The 21,234-nt window shown below is 50.4% G+C and overlaps 2 protein-coding genes across 4 annotated transcripts; one reads left to right on the top strand and one right to left on the bottom strand.

Annotated features, from left to right (window-relative positions):
* Nucleotides 1–998: 998 nt before the first annotated feature.
* On the top strand, nt 999–17,329 carry ARF1 (ADP ribosylation factor 1). 2 transcript variants are annotated; one of them, XM_016142361.2, is made up of 5 exons: nt 999–1,135; nt 15,285–15,469; nt 15,562–15,672; nt 15,749–15,873; nt 15,993–17,329. In XM_016142361.2, exons 2-5 carry the CDS (start codon nt 15,322–15,324, stop codon nt 16,152–16,154), a joined length of 546 nt encoding a protein of 181 aa, XP_015997847.1. In that variant the 5' UTR covers nt 999–1,135; nt 15,285–15,321; the 3' UTR covers nt 16,155–17,329. The 2 variants fall into 2 exon arrangements, with proteins under 2 accessions (XP_015997847.1, XP_015997857.1); XM_016142371.2 differs by having other exon boundaries at nt 1,019–1,140.
* Nucleotides 17,330–17,957: 628 nt separating this feature from the next.
* Nucleotides 17,958–20,726, bottom strand: CUNH1orf35 (chromosome unknown C1orf35 homolog). 2 transcript variants are annotated; one of them, XM_016142316.2, is made up of 8 exons: nt 20,546–20,726; nt 20,275–20,425; nt 20,118–20,163; nt 19,947–20,029; nt 19,698–19,770; nt 19,430–19,509; nt 18,737–18,862; nt 17,958–18,236 (listed from the first exon to the last, which is right to left on the bottom strand). In XM_016142316.2, exons 1-8 carry the CDS (start codon nt 20,637–20,639, stop codon nt 18,224–18,226), a joined length of 666 nt encoding a protein of 221 aa, XP_015997802.1. In that variant the 5' UTR covers nt 20,640–20,726; the 3' UTR covers nt 17,958–18,223. The 2 variants fall into 2 exon arrangements, with proteins under 2 accessions (XP_015997802.1, XP_015997794.2); XM_016142308.2 differs by having other exon boundaries at nt 17,958–18,659.
* Between the last annotated feature and the right edge of the window lie 508 nt (nt 20,727–21,234).

Here is a 21,234-nt window from a genome sequence, read left to right on the forward strand (position 1 = left end):
GCCAGGTCTAGGGGGAGGCTGGAGCTCCGGCTGCCTGGGAGGATTGGGCAGCCCCTGGGGGTCTGTTAAGATACCAGCAGCCCTAGCCCAGTGAGAGGGCCCTACTCAAGGGGAGCAGGTGAGTAAAGAGGGCAGACTGGGGGCAGGAGGTTCCCCGCCAGGCCCAGAACACCTCAGGTCTTCCTCTGTCAGGCAGGTCCCTGGACGGCTGGGATCTGCTTTGCACCCTCTTCAACACGCAGGGCACGGGGCTGAAGCCCCCGGCAACCTCAACCCCTTGATTGGGGACCCCTCGCAGCAACACAAGGGTGGGAGAAAGGGAGCTCAGGTAGCAGAAGGAGGGGTCCAAGGTCGGCGAGAGGCCAGAATAAGATCTCAAGTGGGGGCCAGAGCCAGGGCCCAAGCCTGGAGAACGTGAAAAGTCGCGATGGTCTTTGCCTCCCTTCAGATCAACCCAGAGAGGTTTCTCGGAGGAGGGGTCTTTTTGCTTGGCATTTGCTACTGTACGGTTTCTTTATTTGATCTGGTGGCCGATCCCTCGCGTAGGCTGTCCTGTGCGCACTGGACTGCATGGGTCGCAGCGGTATCTTCAGGGAACGGGGGCCCCAGGGAATCCCCTTTCCGCGGTGGTCGCCTCCTGGTGGCAACAGTTTCCACAATACCAGGGGGCTGGCCTGACTGACCGCGGGGAATCACTGGCCGAGGAAGGTGTCTGGCATCTCAGCGTCGCGGCTCCGGAACAGCAGGACCTACTCGAGCTTCACCCTCCGCATCCCCTAATTGGGTTGCGATTTCCATATGCAGCGCCCACAGCTACGCAAGGCGCAGACGCAAAGACTTCGTCCCTCCAGGCCGGGGAGGCGGAAAAGGTGATGACGCGCATGCGCAGAGGTGAGGGCGCGCACGCGCGGCGGTGGGCGGGGCGTCCTCTCCGTGCAGCACTCCCGCCCGCCCTCCGCCCGGAGTCTGCGCGTGCGCGCCGCAGCGGCGAGTGGGCGGGGCGCGGGTGGCCATCCCCACTCCCCAGCGTACCCTGCGGCAGCAGGCACTGACGTGGCCGCCGTCAGAACCGCCATCTTGTGGGAGCGAAACCAACGCCTGGCTCGGAGCAGCATTAACGCCGCGGCCGCCGAGGGTGAGGTGGGCGCAGGGGCTGGGGGCAGGCCTGGGCTGCAGGACTCTCTGCCTACTGCGGCGAGGGCGGCTAGGCAGAGAGGGTCTAAGTGAGGCCGAGCGCCGTGGTAAGGGCCGGGGTGAGGCTGGGGCGGAGGCGAGGCCGAGCCGGGAGCCATGGTGAGGCCGAGGCTGAAGCGAGGGGAGGCTGGGGACCGAGTCTGAAGCGAATCCGATGTGGGGACCGAGACTAACCCGGAACGGTGAGGGCTGAGGCGAGGCTGAGTCGGGGTTCGAGGCCAACCAGGGGACCGAGGCGAGGCGGGCGCGGAGGACTGGACCGTGAGTCGAGGCCAGGTGGGGGCGGAGGTCGGGGCCGGGGTTAGTCGCCCGCTAAGGGTCATGTTGAGGTTGAGGCCGGGGCCGAGTTGAGACCACGCTGGAGCTGGGGTCACTTCCTACTGTTCCTCGAGCCCCCGCCACGGGTCTGCGCCCCCCTGAGCTTCCAGGGCGGGTGACCGGAAGTCCGGCTGGGCCGCGGGATCCCGAGGAAGCCCCGCTTGCTACTGAGCCTCACCCCTCAGGGTCTCAAGGATCAGGAACTGAGGTCCGTGGCCCAGGACGCTGCCAAGGTCACGCAATGGCCAGGGTTTGAGCCTAGTTCCTGTTTGCTGCGAGGACAGGACGGACGGGGTGGGGCCCGGGTGCCTGAGCCGTCCTGTGGGGCCAGGGCCTAGAGTCCGAATGGGACCGCCTGTGCCGGGCCCCTTTGTCAAAGCTTGCTGCTTCCTGGGCGCCATTGGCAGAGATGAAAACACTCTTACGAGCTGGTGAATCTTTATCTATGGGACGACTGGCCCGTGGTCGAGGCTGCCTTTTTAGGAGAGCGCTCTTAACACTTTTTTGTTGCACAATCGAAATGGTTACGGCGTGTAAAATTGTAGTTTGCCAGTTACTTATTAGCTAGTAAGCTCAGCCAGCACTTCTGAGCTAGGTGGCACTCTCATTTCCTCAGAACACCAAGTTGCTGTTTTAAATTAATTGAGCGGAATTGCACAAGTCACTGGATTGAGAAGAAAGAATTCAAAATGCTTTGGGGTGGTCTAGGAAGTCACTTTTGAGAGCTGTGTAGTTAGTGCCACTACTGGTGTTCCAGTGGTCAGCTCTAGTTCTAGTTCAGAACTGGTGGTCAGCACTTTTTTTCTGCCGGCTGTTTGCATGATGGGTCCTGCGTTTCCAGCTGTGTCTGTCCCAAGGCGTGTGAGAAGCTAGGATGCATTGTGGCCCTCTACCTTGGCAATTCGCAGTATCTAACACATGGGGCTGTGAGTGTGGTGTCCTCATTTAGAGTTTTGAGCACCCTCCATGAGTAGCCAAAACTGTAAGAACTTGAATGCATGGTGTTAACTAGCTAGCTGGGCTCAAAATTAAGAGGAATAAGTGTATATATGTTCATCACAAATCTAGCCACTTTGTTAGAGTGTGCTGTTTCTTTCCCACAAGGTTTCCTCTCTCATTGGCTTAACGTAGCTGTGCCTTCTCACAGATGTCAACTGTCTTCAGAAATGTCCTGTTAAAAGTAAATCCATATCACTTGGGCATGAGAAACATGCTGTTTCCTGTAAGGGCTGTCTTCAGGTACAAGTACTCGGGATTGCTACTTCAAAAAGACTAAAATAGTTGGTTTGGATCATAGCTGACTCACATGCTGTCTGTTCATCACAGAAAGTTATAAAGCAAAAACTGGTTCTGTGCTCCTCACAGTTCTGGTTTTTTAAATCATGTGGTCTAGTTCTATGCGTTGCCTCTTGCACAATATGAAGCGGACATTCAGACTTGCTAAGCTGCCTCTGCTAAAGACCAGGCAGGCTTGAAACTACAGGAAGGTACATTTTGATTTATCTGTAGACTTCAGTGGAATTCTGTGTGGATCATCGGCTTCTGGGGTGATATCCAGAATCAAATGGCACAGGAATAAACCTAACCAAGGGGAAAACCATGTGCAAGTTCGTCAGTAGTATGTTAACTTGATTCGTGAGAGCTGAGTCAATATTCTTCAGATTCTCCAAATTGAATATTGCCTGGACATGTGGATTTAAATCTGCTCTTGACCACAGTTTAGGCTTAACGAGCATTTCCGCAGCCTCCTAAGGGTTGTGATCATTTACTGAGCCAGTGCCTCCTCTATTCTGGGCTTGCCATACCATTCACAATCATCTCTGTGCTGTGCATGTTGTCACATCAATATTCTCCCCTTTGATCTTCCAACCTTTGTAGAATTAGGTGAATGGAAATGAAATAAATGCACATCTGTCAGAGGCGGTTGGGAAACATGAAAAACTCCCTTCATTTGGGATCTTAAAATTAGGTAACTTACCTCTTGCACTCTGTACCTTGATGGTGTGGATGGTGTTAGAGATGTCCTCCCAGCACCATCTGAAGTGGTCTTTTGGAAACAATTTTGACCTACCAGTGAGTTGGGTGTAACCTTCCTACTGGCAAGTAAAGGACAGCTTGGGGATGTGTGAGTGTGTGGGGGTGGGAGGACTCCAGGTCACACATATTACACGGCTGTATTCTTTCATCCTGGGGTTCTATCCTTTTCTGTTAGAAAATTTAAATATATTTGCACTACATCTGCCATAACCATAGCTGTTATCATATTCTGGAGGATAGTTCAGAATTCTCAGATGGTCTGATTAGCTGGGGGAAAAAGTGGCAAAATTTAAGACAAAAATATCAAAGCTCTTTAATCTAGGAAAGTCTCTTGGCCCTCTCCCAGGGTCCTGTCACCCCAGCTTCCTTACATGAGTTGGAAGGAATGGTGGGTGAGTCTGATGCAGAAACCTGACAACCTTGTCCCTAACAGACCCTTGTTTCCTGTTTGTTTGTTTGTTTTTTGTGCACAGTGGCAACAAGAGCTTGGCAACCTGTCATAGAAAGAGAAGAAACAAAAAAAAGGCAGATTTTACACGTAGCAATTGGGAGTGATTTTGTTTAGGAGGCAAATGTTTTTACACACCTTCTGAGGCCACAGGGATGATTGTTAGTATAAGGCATAAATTAATGGGAGGCCCAGGTATGATCCATACACATTTTCAGAAGTTAAAATGCATAGTACATTTTGGAAACATTAATTAATGTTTAATCAGAATTTAAGCTTTGTTCCTCAAAAGGATGCTAGCCAGTCATGTAAAATAATTAAAGTCTTTCAGGTTGTATTATATGTCAGATAATTTTTGTATTTCTGTGTTTGGGAGCTAAACAGGAAGCTTAGTAGTTGTAACTCTCAAGATTCTGAAATTTTTTTTTAACATGAAGTTTTTTTAAATATCCCATCAGTTGTGCTGAGATACAAATGGTCAAGAAGAGTAGGAATGAAAGCAAAGTTAGATATTCCAGCATTTTGATCATAGGATTTAGAACAAGGGAAGTCTTTTTAAAATTGCTGTTAACAGTGTTTTCCTGTGACATTTCCTCTCTTCTGTAGGTGAGCATGCAGTTTCTAAGTAACATTGGATTCCTTCATTTATATTTAAAATGCTACATTTTTGGTCACTTTTGGTGGTGAGTCTTTGCTCAAAATAATTATAGCTTTTGGCATTTTTCTTCCATCAAAGTGTTGTAGAATCTTGCCAATTCCTGGGGAGATCAGTGAAAATGTATTCTAAGTCACCTGAGGGCAAGTATAGGAAGCAGATTGTGCACATACCTCACCCATGTACTACTGGACATTGCTGGGATGCTCACCTTTGCCCTGAGTAGTCAGTCACACTGTCTCCACAACTTTGGTCTCACTGGAATGTCAAAGGAATGTTCAGACTGCACCACTCACATAATAATTTTAAACCAGCATGAAATTCATTGTTGACTTGATAGTGTTTTCTTGACAAACTAATTTTTAAGAAAAGCATATTTGCAGACAGGTATGATTCATGTATTTGACTTTTAATCCCTAAGGACCTTGGCGAATGCTCTTTTACACTTATTTTCTCCTCTCTTTGATGGTGACTCCTTTGGGTGTCACCCAGGGAGGTACCCAGTGGTGGGAGATGGGTGGTGGAGGCAGGGAAGAAGGTGAGTTCTGGGCACAGGAGGCCTCATTAGCAGGGTGAGGAGCTGGGTCAGGATGCAGGGCCCTGGCACTGAGCAGAGAGAGAAGGCAGGCTAACAGAACACAGGAAAGGGGCAGATGTTAAGTGCCTGTGGCCTGTGAGGAGAATGGGGCATGAGCTGGGAATAAGAGGTGTGGGGGAGCAGGGTTCCTGTGGGTCTGTGGGAGAAACAGGAAGCTTCTCCCATGCAGGGGAGCAGTGAGTGCAGAGGCCCTGGGGTGTTTTTGGAAATCTGCCAGTAGCAGAGTGAGTGAAGAAGAAGAGAGAAACCTGCTGGTGTGTGCCAATGGGCCTTAGGGAGGCTGGCTCACCAGAAGAGTATTTGGGGAATTTGTGTGACCTGCAAGAATGCATTCTGTGTGAATTTCATGTCTTAATGTTAATTCTGGTTTATGTACAGAGGCAACACTTTTTTTTTCTTTTTTTTCTTTTTTTTTCTTTTTTTTTCAGCATGGTTTTAATAGACTTGCTGAATTTTCCAGAAAAACAGCTTCCTTGTAAATCATTGGGGGGTGGGGAATTTTTTCTTTGCAAAACCTTACCATGAATTGCTTTGTCTTTTTGCTCCATGGGCACACCAGGCCCCAAGTGTCTGAGGTGCCAGCCCCAGTAATGTGCATCGCAGCAGGCTCTGAGCTGGTTATCTGAAAGCCTCCTTGAGCTGGTGGCATGGTAGTTCCCGACATTGAAGCACGCATTTTATTCTAAGTCACTGTCCTTCATTTCCCTGTTACGTTGCAGTTAGGAAATGTAATGAGTGGTTTGCAGTCGGTGCATTTGTTGGTTGTGTTGTATGCTAGCTTCTTTGCGAAATAGCACTATGAAATACCAATGGGGTGCCGGTTCTGACCTGTGTACAGACCCTGACTTAGCGTGTGGTGTTCAGTCATATGATTTTATCCAACAGGCTATTGAGGTTCTAGAGGGGAAATGAGATGGCTACTCTGTGGTAGAGGTGGGTGATGGTAGGGATGCACCATTCAAGGGGAGAGAGGCGGGACTTGCTGGTAAAGCAGACAGATTTGCACAGGGATTGTGGGTGTCTCCGGTTTGGGGTCTAAGGAGCTGGGAAGAAGTTTTTCAGGGTTAATGTGGAGAAAGACAGGCCCTTTATGTTGGAGGGTTAGATTTTGGTGGGAAATCTGGGTATCTAAGGGATAATGGGATTGGGGTCCAGGGGTAAGAGAGAATGTCCAGCGGGGAATAGAAAAATGGAGGTTATATGTAGGAGTGGTACTCCCCTGCGAGTGAATGGCTGAGAGGGGGCTGTGTTGGGGTGTGAAAATGCAAGATGCAGAGCGTGGAACCGTTGGGAGGTTTTAAGCAGAGCATAGTGTGAGCAGGTGTGTGAAATAACCCTGCCACCAGGGCTTCCCTGTCTAAAGTGTGACCAGAAGTTGGAAGAGGCCTGTTGACAGGTTGCTGTGGCCTCTCAGGCAAGGTAAGGCGAGGCAGAGTGCGTCCTGAGCCTCTGAGTGTTGCAAAGGTCACAGGAGGTGGGGGCAGGTCAGGTGATGGGAGGGCTTGTCTCAAAGGTGGGGGGATCCAACAGAGGCTTCAGCCCATGCTGCACTTCCACTTCTGTGTCCTCCAGAGGCCGGCTCTCAGATAAAGGGGGTTGTAGTTTTTAAAATTTTGTTTTCAAAATGAATGTTTCCTGAAGGCAAAAATCAAATTTTGGAGATTGGCTTCATCTCTCACCAAAGCCCCCATGTGAGAAAGCCTTAGGTCTGCCTTTTACTCTGAGCACTTGGAGGGGCTCTGAAGTTGCAGTTCCCTTTCTCTTCAAGATTGTGAAGCGAGCCACACCCCAGTGCTGGGGAGGGCCTGTGTCTACGTGATGGCATGAGTGGCCCCTTGGAGAAGTCACGAGAAAAGAGACTGCAGAGGCTGCAGCGTGTTTGTGGTGACCACATGATAAGTGGGATAACATCAAGAAATGGAATGCGATTTACTTCACAACAGAAATCAGAATCCTGAATTTTCTTTTTTTGTCTTCTCAGTACTGGAACTGAAACCGAGGACTGTTTTGTGATAGGTGTGCCAGCCTTTTCAGTCAGGAGTGTAGGGGCCTGCCATCTGAATGTGTGTGTGTCTGCATTAAGAGGGCCCCAGTATCACTTTGATGTTGCTTGGCCCAGGGGCCTCTAAGACCTAGCTTACCAATACGGTGGGTGGAAGGTAGACACTTGCTGCGGCCCTCCAATTTTGCCCTTGGTCAGCTGGGTTCACTGCGTATCATTGGCCTCAGTGCCCAGTGTAATTCTCCTGGCATAGCTCCTCCTTTGCTGAGTACTATGACTCTTATTCCTGTCATGTGTGGAGGTTGAGGGTACACTGAGAAGAATAGAGAGAAAAGGACCATTTCCTGTGGAAGTTGGTAGTCTCAGAGCTTGGCTTCAGAGGTTAAGCAAAGGGCTCAGTGGGCACAGCATAGAGAATCAGGGTGTGGTGAGGGCACTGGGGTCAGGACACACCTAAGCAACTTGCTGAGGCTCTCCAAGCCGAACTCACCTGTTGGTCCTCTGGTTCCCATGGGATTGGATTGAAAGACAATTCTGAAACTTCCAAAGAACTACTAATAATCTGCAAAATTAGTGAGGTGGTAGGACACTTTTCAGGGTGGCTGGTGGGTGCCTTAAAGTTGTCCATAGTTTTTCAAATCCTGCTTTGCATTTTAGTCATAAATTAGCTTTCTCCAGTTTATGTTGTGGGTTGATGCAAAATTGTATTTTTGCTCTTTAATTTTTTTTCTGGTAACAAATCCTTCAGTCTTAACTACATTTGGTATCAGACAGGGTTATCTACATCCTTACTGCCAGGCTCAAGGTGCTCAATAGGGTCCAGTATGCAGGCGGCCACCACCAGGCCTGCAGGACCTGGAAACTAGTCCATCACTTGCCTCATCTCACAGACCAGAATACTCAGATGGGCCTGCATGGCTGCAGGGGGCCAGGAATGTAGATTTATTCTGGAAGACCTCCTCCCAGGGACAAATCAGGGAGAGGAAGACAGGAGCAGCCATTGTCTGCCTCGAGGACAGAGCTGCGAGAGGTATTCCTGGTGCAGTTCTGAGCAAGGCCTCAACTTTGGGTTTCCATCCTGGTTTCATTTGGGTTCAGTGTCCCACGTGGATATTGTTTTCATATTGTTAGCCCACCTGAGTATTTGCCCCCTCTGGATTTCAGAAGAACATAAGTAATGCTTGGTGATTTGCTTTGAGGTCAGTTATGTTGAAAAATAGTAAGTAAAACTTTAAATGAGGGGGAACTACAAAATATAAACACATTCATCGTTTAAAGGCCTTTTTTTTTTTTTTTTTTTTTTTTGGTAGTTAGTGATGAGTAGGATTAATTGCTGTTAAGCTGTTCCCAAATGTGGGCCTTGTGGTTGGTGTATATCTGTTCAGTTAGTGACAGTGGTTCTTGGGTGTTCATATTACTGTAGAACAAGAGCCACATTCATGAATGAAACTCATTACTAGCTGTCATTTTAAAGATTTTACCTTGAATCTTAACCTGCAAAGAGTAATCTAAATTAAGTTTCAATGGTTGCTCCTCCTGAGAGTTGGACCTTACAGGTAGTGCCCTCCTTCAGGTGTGGGAGGTGCTGCGCAAAACTAGGATATGTTGGAGACCAGCCCTCCAGCATTAGGATGCAGGCCTTCTAGTGGTGGTGGGGCCGTGGGTGGGGGAGCAGGAGTCCTGCAGAGAGGCCAACCTGGTGCTCGATAGGTTCCTACAGAAACATCCTGAAAGTTTTGTTTCTTTTGGTGACCAGAATTAAACAGTTTGGGAGTATTATGGGTGTTCTGTTTATTTAAAGTTCCAGACCTGGGGAGGGAGGGGGTCAGTACAAACTTCCTAGGATGTACTGTGTGGGGTGGTTGCTATAGTGAACAGTACTGTATTGCACATCTGAAAGTTGCTAATGTAGGTCTTAAAAGTTCTTAACACAAGAAAAAAATATAACTGAAATGATGATAACTAGACTCATTGTGATCATTTCACAACATTTGCACGTCACATCATTGTGTTATACACCTGAAACTAATACAATGTATATGTCAATTATATGTGAATGAGAAGAAAAGACAGTTATGTCAGCTTAATTAGATCCATCAAGTGTCCCAGGCTAAGTATTCTGAGTGTGTCCGTGCATATCTTTGTGACAATTGTGTTAGACTGTGAGGTTTATCTACTTATCACTAGTATTGGTACATTAAGTTCTCCTCTTATACTAATTTTTGTAAAACAGCGATAAAATACAATGCACTACTCTATTGGAGAAAAGATGTCAGAGCTATAGAAATGCAGTGTTGGGCTGATAGGCAGGGTGTTTGTTCATGGCTTGAGCCTTTATTTAGCGCTGATGTGCTGGAATCCCTAGGTGATGTACAAAGCAGTGTGCAACAATTATAACAAGACCATATCACCTGTGAAGGAAGGGGATTCCCCACCCCCCTATAAAATTAAATCCTGTGTGGCAGGGATGAACTGGGTTTGTGAGTGATGGATGATAATCTAAGCACATACGTGACTGCTAGAGAGCGTTGCTCCTTGATGAAGCTTAAAGTGTTTGGTAGTATATATCAGTTCTCCGGAGAAATTTTTACTTTGTTACTTTTTTAATATATTAAAAGAAGTGATGAACTGTTGGGCTGTACATTTTACCAGATGTAACTTATATCTCGTTTGTAAACTTGACTTTTAAAAAGGCAAAAAGAAAACTCTGATGCCTCCCATCTTTTTATTCAAGTAGAGAATTCATCCATTTGAGCCTCCATTTACAGAGGAGACCAAAGCATCCCCCCATCACATGCACAGCAGAATGGAGTCTGGCCGTCGCTTTCTGCCTCCCTGGGTCACACTTTATTTCCCAGGCCTCACTTAAAATGGTGGTATCTTTTTCCTCATGATCCTAGTTGTCCAGATCATCGTGGCGTTCACTCTATATTCTGTTACATAAACCAGCTCTAACAGTTTCCGAAAACCTGACAGACTTTCCTTCTGCAGAGGCACGCTGCACAACTCTGATCGCAGATGAGGGCCTCCCTGCTTCTGAAACCACTGAGGCTTGTTGGAGATGCAGAGGGCACAGGTAGAGGTCTTGGGTGCGCTTATTTCTCTTCAGCTAAAGCAGTCACGTAGGATTTATATCATATTGGAGTGGGACGGGTATTTTCCCCAGGGAGGCCCCATCGTGTTAGCCTTGACCGTTAGCCCTGGCCGTTAGCCCTGTAGGTCTTTGCATGCGGGAATGCAGCCCACAGACTATTCTTGCATCTTATCGATTGGTCAGGAACTGGTACAGACTCAAGTGGGTGGGGCAGGGGTTCTGAGAAATTAAGTGTCTTCTCTGTTCACTAATATGACAGATCATTATGACGGACCTGAAAAACAGGTTTTGACTTGAGGTTGAGGGATCCTGGTGGAGGAAAAGGTGAAATAGCACATGGGCTGGGCATCCCACAAGTCGGAACCTGTGCCAAGAGGCCATGGCATGGCTCTGGTGGCGAGCATTGAATTTTTCTGCTACCACAGATGTTGTGTTAGGTCTGGACCTCTGACAAAGCAGTAAACAGTGCTGGGGGGACAGGCCAGGAGCCACCCACGGTCCCTGGACCAGGTGCAGGGCTGGTACAGATGTTCGTAGTGGGGAGAGACCAAGTGCTCTTTATCATAACTTCTTAAATCTGAGACTTGGTGCTCATCTCCATCCTGGCTCTGCCCCCAAACATGACTCCTTTGACCCTTAGGGCTCCAGAGCTTTGTGTGATCTGTTTAAAAACCAAGGGGGACTTGGGGACTGACCTTGTTGGTAATCAGGGCTCACAGACAGGCTTGGGGTACAGGCAGGGGCTGCATGCATGCAGAGGCTGACACTAGACATGGGAGGGTTTACCTGGAGATGTGCCCTTCACCCAAGAGAGGGTTAGGGAGGATACAGATAACCTCTGGTATCTGCTTTTGTCGGTTTTTGTGAAGATGATACTTTAACAATAAAACGAGCATAAATAGCAGTCCTCTATCCCGTTTCCTAAGGACAGACCCTTTTATCACTTGGCTGTACTCTATTTCTGAATGAGCATGTCTGCTTTGGATGGTGAGGGTAGGTCCTTGACACCATAAGTTCTGGCCCTAACAATAACAGTAACAGTATCATGATAGAGTTCACTGCTGAGCCAAGTGGTGACTGCTGCTTTATGTTTTCCCAGAGGAAGTCCTAAAGTGACCACTTTTTGTTCATTTTCATTTTCACCCTTGGATTTTTTTCTGTGTATCTGTCATTAGTTTTTCCAGTTCCCTTGGAATTGCCAAGCCCCATGTTTAAACCACACAGCTAACCTGTTCTCACTTTCCTGGACCTCAACTCTTACCTTCCTGCTGCAGTGTGGGCAGCCCCCTGCCACTTGTTTCCCCATCACCCTGGGGACTCCCCTCACCTGAGGCAGCATGACATTTCTCACCCGATCTTTGCTCTGCCCTTATACCTGATCCATACTTGGGCTCATGTAGGGTTACAGGTTAAAAGCATTGCCACTCTCTGATCTCTGGACACTTAAGTTTGAGGTATGTTGACCCTTGGTGTTTCAGAATTTAGTGTGCCTTAAGTGGGCCAGTGTCAGTCTTAGCCAGATGATTTTTTTTTTTAATTTCTTAAAAGAATTTTTTGGGGGGGAACAGTTTTAGGTTCACAGCATAATTGAGAGGAAGGTACATAGATTTCCCACGCACACGGCCTCCCCCACAATCAACATCTCCTCCCAGAGTGGTGCATTCATCTCAGAGGATGAACCTGTAGACATGTCACTATCAAGAGTCCATAGCATACATTAGGGTCATTCTTGGTGCTGTATGTTTTATGGGTTTGGACAGATGACTGACATGGATCCACCTGTGGTCTCACATAGAGTAGTCTCACTATCCTGAAAGTCTTCTGTACTCCGCCTAGTCATCCCTCCCCTCAAACCCTGGCAACCATGGGTCTTTTACTCTCTGTAGTTCTTTTCCATAATGACAGGCAGTTGGAATCATCCAGTGTGTGGCCTTCTCTTTCACTTAATAACACACAGTTAAGGTTCCTCTGTGTCTTTTCATGGCTCAATGGCTGATTTCTTTTTAGTACTGAATAATATTCCATCAAATGGATGTAACACAGTTTATTTGCTCACATATCAAAGGACATCTTGTTGGCTCCTAAGTTTCGGCAGTTATGGATAAAGCAGCCTAAACATCTGTTTGCAGGTTTTTCTGTGGATGTAAGTTTTCAGCTCCTTTGGGTCACTACCAAGGAGCCCAGTTGCTGAAATGTGTTGTGAGTTTGTTTAGTTTTTTAAGAAACTACCAAACTGTCTTCCAAAGTGGCTGCATCATTTTGCATGCCTACCAGCAGTGACTGAGAGGTCCTTTCGCTCCACTTTTCACCAACATTTGGTGTTGTCAGTGTTATAGGTGTTGGCCATTCTAGTAGGTGTGTAGTGATAGCTCATTATTTTAATTTGCATTTCCCTGAGGACATATGATGGGGAGCATCTTTTCATGTGCGCATTTGCCATCTGTATACTTCTTTGGTGACTTCTCTGTTAAGGTCTTTGGGCCATTTTTTAATCAGGTGGTCTGTTTTTTATTGTTGGTTTTTAACTAGTCTTTTTATGTTTTGGAAGACAGACAGTCATTTATCTGATGTGTCTTTTGCATCCATATCTCTCTCTCCCCCCCCCCCCCATGAAGTCTAGCTTACCAATTTTCTTTCCTGAATCCTGTCTTTGATTTTGTGTCTAAAAAGTCATCACCATGCCCAAGGTAGGTGTTGACCTTTCAAATTTTCCCTTTCTTATCCATGCTTTTTTTCGTGTGTGAATTTTTTCACTTTGTCAGGTCTGCATTGTGTTCTAACATGCAGTTCTTGTTTTCCAGACAGCACATCGCTTTGTTGATACTGGGGATGTGTGTGGGGTAGGGGTTTTGTTTAATTATTTTTTTCCTTTTAGGTAGTCTGTGTCTTGCCTCCTTCCAAATTCCTTGTTTGTTTTGGTCACTTCTATAGAAGCTTCTTCAAGGAAGATAGAGTGTGGCTGTCTAGGCCCTTGCTTTGAGGCCTGTTGTGTACTGAGACCCTCTCTTTCCAGCACAGTACACCGACACCCTCTTCTGCCTGGAAACTGAGTCAGAGCCCCAGGTTGAGTTGTTTCAGGAAGGTCCCTTTGCTCTGGGCTGAAGTTGAGCACACGGTCAGACTCTGCCCACACAGCATTGGCTCCTAGGGTTTGTCTTCCCCCTTTTCTCTTTTCCTTATAGGTTAGGCATCACTTCATCGGTAGTGATTTCAGGAGTGAACTGAGATTAATATGTATGCATTTAGTCTGTTCTGTGCTCCATAGTTTTTCACTCTCTGTATTTAGGGAAACGTGCTGTTTGCAGAAAAGTTATAGTAAAGATCTTTTTAAATTTTAATTTTTTTAATAGGTAATATTGTTCAAAACCAAAAAGATTTTAAAAGTGTCAAAGTGCACTGAAGCCAGTTGGAAGGGACTCCACTGGGGATGTCCAGGGCCACCAGAGCATCATATGAGAAATGGGGCGGCTGGTTCTGACACAATGAGTGAAATAGGAATGTGAGAGTTCACGCCCATATCACTACCTGGGGAAAGAAAGGTGGTTTCTTAAAGCAGAATGCTGACAGCTGGAAGGAATGACTTGACACAAAAGCACCATTTGACAGTTGTCATGGCACTAGTCCAGCCAGAAATGTCAGGGTGCTGAAACCAGAAGGTGGACATTTGATAAGCTGGGTGTGCATGTCACTCAGTGCTCAGGTGGAAGAAACTTATAGCAGAGAGACATAGTGACTCTACCTGAGCCCATCATCAGGGTGACATGGGGCAGTGGGGGTCTGGGCATGCCCCCCAGGTGGGATGCAGTGGGGAATGCCTATGCTAGGCCTTTACGGTGTCCTCTACTGGCCTCTGACCCCAGCAGTACCTGTCCAAAGTCCAAAGACTGGGATCTTGTGGTTACCTCTGGGGGCAGGTACATCAGCATTTGAGAAAGTGACCTTTTTTATAAAACAGTCGAAGGGTGAAAGTGTTGCAGGCTGCAGAAGCCAGGCCAGGCCTGGGTAGCTCCTGTGCCCTGGGGGCTGTCGGAGACAGAGACAACTCCTCTAAGAGCCCACTCTCCCCCGGCTAAGACATAACCTTCTGTCCCTTCCTGCTGGCTCTCTGACCTTGAGTTGCAGCTGGCTCTGTGATGTCCCAGTGATTCTGCTCTGCCTAGTGAGGGGAATCTGGGTCAAGAGTGTGGCCTGGACATAGCATGTGTGTTCTCACATGAGCATATGGGTGTTACTGCACCACGTGAGCCCCCTGCTCTCTGGGACTTCTGCTGGTGGGAAAGAGCCCCCTGATAGTTCTCTCCTGGGGCCCTTGCTGTGCCTTGGACTCAGTCCATGGGTGTTTTCGGTCCCCATGTCCTGCCTGCAAGGTGAGTGCTGAGCTCTCCGCATATTAAGACAAGTTGGCTTCTGGTCCTTGCCAGGGGGCTCTCTAGCTTCCCATACATTTGTCATCTTGAGTGTGGGCCATGTTTCATTGGAGCTTGGTGGGGCATTTGGGAGACACAGTGGGGCCTTGTTGCGATTGTGTCTGGCCCCTTAAAAGTTGTTTCATATTGGAGAGGATCTGGCATTCGTTTGAAAGCCACGGATATCGGGTAGTAAACATCCCCTTTTCCTGTGTCATTGTCCAATAGGCAGGTTGAGTGAACTTAAGGGCAAGTTGCCATGTGGCCTGGGCATAGTTCCTGAGATGATGGCAGCTGCTGCCTCAAATTTCTGTCAGCCCTGTTCCTAAGATTATCAGATTCTCCCTTCTAAGGGTAATTGAGGGGACTCAAGAGGCCCAGTGGGCAGAACTTTTTCTGTAGCTTTGGGAATTGGAATTTTGGAGAAAGAAACCGTTTCTGTTTGTCTGTGGCGGATGGGTAGGTGGATGGTCTCTGAGCTGCTGGCTCTGGGCAGCACAGAAAGAGACCTGGGGACCCCTTGTCTCTGCAGGTTTTTCTGGCCAGTGTCACTCCCTCCGGTCTACAGAATGGGGAATATCTTTGCAAACCTCTTCAAGGGCCTTTTTGGCAAAAAAGAAATGCGCATTCTCATGGTAGGCCTGGATGCTGCAGGAAAGACCACCATCCTGTACAAATTAAAGCTGGGTGAGATCGTGACCACCATCCCTACCATAGGTGAGGAGGCGGCCAGGCTGCTGGGGGCGGAGGGGGCAGCTCTGGGGCAGGCTCACTCAGGGCAGTGCTCACATGGGGCCATGCTCCTACAGGCTTCAATGTAGAGACGGTGGAGTACAAGAACATCAGCTTCACTGTGTGGGATGTGGGCGGCCAGGACAAGATCCGGCCTCTGTGGCGCCACTACTTCCAGAACACACAAGGTGAGGGCAGGGGCCCATGGCCTGTGGGAGAGGTGGGGTCTCCTTGGCACCCCTGCTTACTCCTGCTCCTCGGCAGGTCTCATCTTTGTGGTTGACAGCAATGACCGAGAACGTGTAAACGAGGCCCGTGAAGAGCTCATGCGGATGTTGGCAGAGGACGAGCTCAGGGATGCTGTCCTGCTCGTGTTTGCAAACAAGCAGGTACGTGTTTATGGGTGGCCAAGAGGGTAGAGGTCTGTGGGGGTCACAAGTGGGATGGGGAGGAGTCTTGAGTCTTTTTCTGATCTGTGGTTGCCGTGCCACCCCACCCCTCTCACTAGGACCTCCCCAATGCCATGAATGCTGCCGAGATCACGGACAAGCTGGGCCTGCACTCTCTGCGCCACAGGAACTGGTACATTCAGGCCACCTGTGCCACCAGTGGCGATGGGCTCTATGAGGGACTGGACTGGCTGTCCAATCAGCTCCGGAACCAGAAGTGAGCCACGCTCCTCTCTCTCCCCTCACTCCCTCTTCCGCCCTCGCTTTCTTCTCATGTGGCAGACGTGCCCCTGTGGTGTGAGTGCCAGAAGCTGTCTCCATGGTCGGTCCCAGTGTGCTTCACCATGCTGTACATGTGCAGATGCAGCCTGCAACCGGGTTTTTATTTAATGTAAATAGTTCTTGTTTCCAATGAGGCAGTTTCTGGTACTCCTATGCAATATTACTCAGCTTTTTTTATTGTAAAAAAGAATCAAACCCACTGTTTAGTACTGAGAAGGGATTTTAGGCACCCAGGGCCTCCAGGAGTCACTGTCAGACCAGCCCAATGCTCCTTCTCGGAGCTTTAGATCTGTGTTGAGATCCATTTTGGTGGTTGGTTTTTAATCCAAACTCAGTGCATTTTTTAAAATAGTTACAAATACAAGATAAGAACACACTTGAACATACAGAAGGGAGAAATGTGCCTAGTGCAGGTTCTGCAGTAATGGCCTGAGTCTAGTCCACCCATGGTCTGTCTCCCATCTGAAGTGTGCAGCGGGCAGAACCAACCATGATACGTTCTGCATGGTCACATACAGTCCCTGTGATTGGCTCTGTTGTCGCTGGGTCATCCCGTGTCCCATAGCATTTGTGCTTGTACCTGTGCTTACACCACCACCCAGGGGATGGGCTGGGCTAGGCTGCGGCCACCACTCAGACCCCACGGAGGGACCCCAGCCTTCCTTCCCTTGGGTCAGCGTGGGTGCTTTGGTGGGACCGCTCTGGCCAGAGTGGAAGCCCCATGGTCCCCACACATGCTCGCTCGCTCCAGGTTGTCTGGTTCTTACCAGCAGGAGCCGGGTGGGTGGGTGACCAGTCATCTGGAATCCAGCCCCTCGGAGCCCCCTCCCCTCCACATGTGCTTTCACTCCCTCAGCCTGCAAGGGTCAGATTTGCCATCAAAAACGACAACCTCTACTTTTTTCTTTTGTATTTTGATAAACACTGAAGAAGCTGGAGCTGGTAAACTTTATCTTGGGGAAAACCTCAGAACTGGTTTATCTGGTGTCGTGGAACCTCTTACTGCTTTCAATACACGATTAGTAATCAACTGTTTTGTATACTTGTTTTCAGTTTTCATTTCAACAAACAAGCACTGTAATTATAGCTATTAGAATAAAATCTCTTAACTATTTCTTGGTTTTCCAGTGCTTGGGTGACCAACAGCTGTCTCCTGGGATGTGGGCGGGGACAGCTTAAGTAGTACAGCCAGTCCCTGACCTACTGCATTCATTCTCTGACCTTTCCCTCCCTGGGCCAGTCCTCCCTTTTGCCCTCACTGTGGCAGTTGTGGGTCCCACTGCCCTTAGGGGCCCTCCTTGGTCTCTCCCTGCTGGTAGTCCAGCTCCCAGTCCTGGTCCAGTCTTGGCAGTGCCAGGCTTTGAGGACCAGCAGGGCCCTCAAGTGGGTTGTGCCTGAAACGCCAAGGCCTAGAGCTGCATGTGGAGGCAGTACCTGGGGAGAAATGGGAACCCCTCCCTCCAGCGTGTTGCTGCTTCGGAAGCCTCTGTTGTTGTACACACCCATGCCCATTTGTGTGCTTTGGGCCCCCTACCTGCTTCTTGGAGGCCATCCCTCTGACCTGGCCCTTCTGGGTACCTCTGCCCCCCCACAGGGTCCTGGTGTCCTTTCCCCTGGAGGCATCCAGTCCTGTGTGCCCTGCCTGGCCTGAGATAAGTCTTAACAGATTGAGAACCAGGGCTGGGGCTCTGAAAAAAGAATCATTTTTAGTTTCATTTCTTTAAAAAATCAGCGAAATTGTATAATGTTCCAGCCTGGGTTTATATTTTCGTTTATTCTGTGGAAAGGGGTGAATGGCACACCTCCATCCCACGTGGGAAGAGCAGAACAGACTCAGCAGGCAAATAGGGAAACATGAGAGGCAGGCAGGAAGTCCCTGGGGAATAACGGTGTCTGCCTCTCTCCCTGCACTTGCCCACTTGGGATGGGCCCATATGATGCCGAGCACTTCCAGTTCCTCTCTGCCCTCCCTGCTGGCCGCCAGAACAGTCTCCTTCCCAATGGGGTCTCAGATGGTCTTGCTGGAACCACATTTTCACACATCACTTTCAATTGGAGCACATGACAACCTTCCCTTTAATGAGATGCTTTCCAGGTAAAATAAGTTTACTTAAGTACAAAGAATGAGTCAATACAAGTAGCAGTACTTGATCACAGCTAAGCCTCTTGGGGCCTAGGGCAGCTGGACCTTGGCAAGTGTGGCCTTCCCTGGTGGGTCTGAGCCATCTGGGGGTGAAGCCTTAACCAGATACCTTGCCAGCTTGCTGCCCTACAGCTCCCTAGGCCTAGCAGGGGACTTGCTCAAAAGCTCCACTGAGGGTAGGGTCTGGATGAAGTGGGCAGAGTCCCAGTGGGCTGGGCCTTAGTCACTGTTGTGTCCTCGCCGCCTCCTGCAGCAGGGTGAGGCAGAGGCAGAGGCAGAGTCATGCCTGCAGTGGTGGGCCCTATGGAGACCAGAGGATGCTTGGTGTGAGGGGCTGGCCACCACCTGACCCGCTGCCACTATACCTACTGCACCTACCGGGTGTGAGCTGGGGACACTGAAGAGGTTGATGACTCCATCCTGTGCTCCTTTTCTCTCTTTTCTTTCTTGTGTTTCTTCTTCTTCTTCTTCTTCTCTTTCCTGGTCTTCTTGTGGCTCTCAGGGCTGTGAAGTGGGTACAGAATGCCAGAAAATGCTGGGCTATGGGAGTCTCACAGGGGTTGGGACCCACAGGCTCATACAAGCCACCATAGTAGCTACTGACCGAGTATGGCTATTTCAATCTCAGGTCACTGTGTGAAGTTCCTCAGTATCACATATGACCAGTGGCTAGCATGGTGGACAGCACTAGTAGCCTTCCCATCCAGGCAGAAAATTGATGGGACCTTCTCATGGCCCCTTCCAACACCCTCCCACAAGGTGGCATGCCCTCCTGCACCCCACAACCACTGGGCCTCCAGAGTGGGTACTGCACGGCACACTGCTCCTGGGGAGGTTTTGGGAGGTGGGGAAGGGCTCATGCAGGTGGCCCCTGCACCTGGTGGGTGACACTATGAGGCTGTCTAACCTCGCTGGGCACCAGTGGGCAGTCCTGGGACTGTGACTGCCCTGGCCTCAAAACCTTGAAAGGCCTCCACAGAAGGAAAAGGGGTCTGAAACTGGGAATGTCACTGACCCAAGAGAGACAGCCAGCTTGCAGAGAACCCTGCGTTTTGGTCCCTGGGCCCTTACCCCGACTCTGCCTTCTCCTCAGGCCGAGGCTTCTTTCGAGTGGGGGAGGCTCCTGAGCGACTGCTCTCCACGCGGTGGTGCTGCCAAAAGAGCCACTCTTGGGGGGTGTACAGGGTGCCCTGACGTGTTGATGGGGAGAACCAGCCCCTATTTTCCAGGTCAAGAAGCTGGAAGGGTGCCCAGGGGAGACAAGGGAGCCTGCCCAGCCTCAATAGAAAGAGAAACCTAGATCCCGCCATGAGATCCTAAGACATTTCGGGGCGATTACCGTGAACACCGAGAGCCCCAGCTTAGCCGCCTCCTTGTCTTCTCTAGACAATACCACTCGGCCTGCGGAGCCACTGCGGGGACAGGGGTGAGACAACCCCCAGAGTGAGACACCCCCCCCCCCGCCCGCCCCAGGCCTCCATTACGGGTAACCACTTTCCACCTGGGCAGCTGACAGGGCTGAGTCCCTAAAAGCTGCACCCTGGCGTTTTCGGAGACCCCGCCTCTCAGGAGGACCCCCGCCCCGCACCTGGAGCTCCCGAGGCCTAAGAGCCGGTCCACTCCCTTCTCTTCCGGGTCGCTTCCTTCCCGCTTGCAGACTTCCACAAAATCCTGTGGGAGGGAGGGCGGGCAAACACTCGCGGCGGTGCGGGGTCAGCCCTCTTCCACGCCCACCCCCAGGGAGCTGCCCCTCCCTCACCTCCTTGCTCAGACCGGTGGGCTGCTTCTTCACGTTCTTGTAGCCTCTGCGGAACCGCGCACGAGCGTCAAGGGTGGCAGGCCTCGCCCCGGCCCCGCTCCCGTCATCCCCGCCGCGTCCCCGCCTCCCGGAGGGCCCCCGTCCCCTTTGCACTCACAGCGCCGCCATAAGCGCCTCCTGCTCTGCCTGCCTCACCGCCGCCAGCTCCTGCTCCCGGCTCAGCCCCGCGCCGTCTGCCCGGCCCTTGGCATACCAGGTGAGGTCGCGGCCCTTCTGCCAGCGGCCCACCGGGGCCATCAACGAGTTACCTGAGGGGACAGAAGTCAGTTTTTGGCCCGCTGGTCGGCGCGTCCTTCGCATTCCCGAGTCTTAGCTCCCGCGCCCTACGCACCCACACCCCCGCTTCCCGCACCCGACCCCACGCTCACCCAGGTAGTTCTCTCTCTGCTTGTCGGTCTTCACGTCCTCCCAGCTGAACTGGTCCTGCCCCCCGCGCACGCCGCCCCGGCTGGAGCCGAACATGGTGCAGAACCGCCCGCTACCCGCGAGCCTCCAGGTTCCCTAGCTTCTCCTTCCCTGGCACCTCCTGCTTCCGCTTCTGCGTCGCGCGTCGTAACGTCATGCCCGCGCCAACTCGCGTGTTGTCGTACGCGCCTGCGCACCGCCCCGCCCTGCCCGCCCGGCTCCGGGACAGCGCGGGCAAATAGCGGAAGCTGAAGCCGAGGGTCCCGCTGACACGACAACTGTTATCAGAAGGCACATTCTGTGATGACACCAGGATCCAGAAGCAGCGCCCGAAAGTCACCGTCCGCGGTGTGCACCGAGTGCCGGGGCCAGCAGACAGGCGTCCCAGGAGAACAGTTGAGGAGACGAGTCTCCATCCGCACCAGGGTTCCCTCTCCGACATCCGTGGCTGTGGAAACCAGGAATCGGATACCGTGTGGGGACCCTGTTGTGGTCACGGGGGGTGGAAGCGCGCTGCACCGTGCTTGGTCCGCGACGCCGGTAAGAACAAGCACCCAGGCCCTGGCGGAGACGCCACAACGACACGTGTCACGAACTGCTGATGGTTCAGCGGGCTGGTCGTCGAACAACTGCGTCCTGCCTGTCACCACCG

This window comes from Rousettus aegyptiacus, unplaced genomic scaffold (assembly GCF_014176215.1).
Source record: "Rousettus aegyptiacus isolate mRouAeg1 unplaced genomic scaffold, mRouAeg1.p scaffold_m13_p_7, whole genome shotgun sequence".
Taxonomy (NCBI): Eukaryota; Metazoa; Chordata; class Mammalia; order Chiroptera; family Pteropodidae; genus Rousettus; species Rousettus aegyptiacus.

Coding starts and splice junctions, on each gene's coding strand:
- ARF1 (XM_016142361.2), top strand. CDS start 15,322: ATGGGGAATATCTTTGCAAACCTCTTCAAGGGCCTTTTTGGCAAAAAA. Junction 15,673..15,748: donor CTACTTCCAGAACACACAAG/GTGAGGGCAGGG, acceptor GCTCCTCGGCAG/GTCTCATCTTTGTGGTTGAC. Junction 15,874..15,992: donor TCGTGTTTGCAAACAAGCAG/GTACGTGTTTAT, acceptor CCCTCTCACTAG/GACCTCCCCAATGCCATGAA.
- CUNH1orf35 (XM_016142308.2), bottom strand. CDS start 20,639: ATGTTCGGCTCCAGCCGGGGCGGCGTGCGCGGGGGGCAGGACCAGTTC. Junction 20,164..20,274: donor GAGGCGCTTATGGCGGCGCT/GTGAGTGCAAAG, acceptor GCGGTTCCGCAG/AGGCTACAAGAACGTGAAGA. Junction 20,030..20,117: donor CCACCGGTCTGAGCAAGGAG/GTGAGGGAGGGG, acceptor TCCCTCCCACAG/GATTTTGTGGAAGTCTGCAA.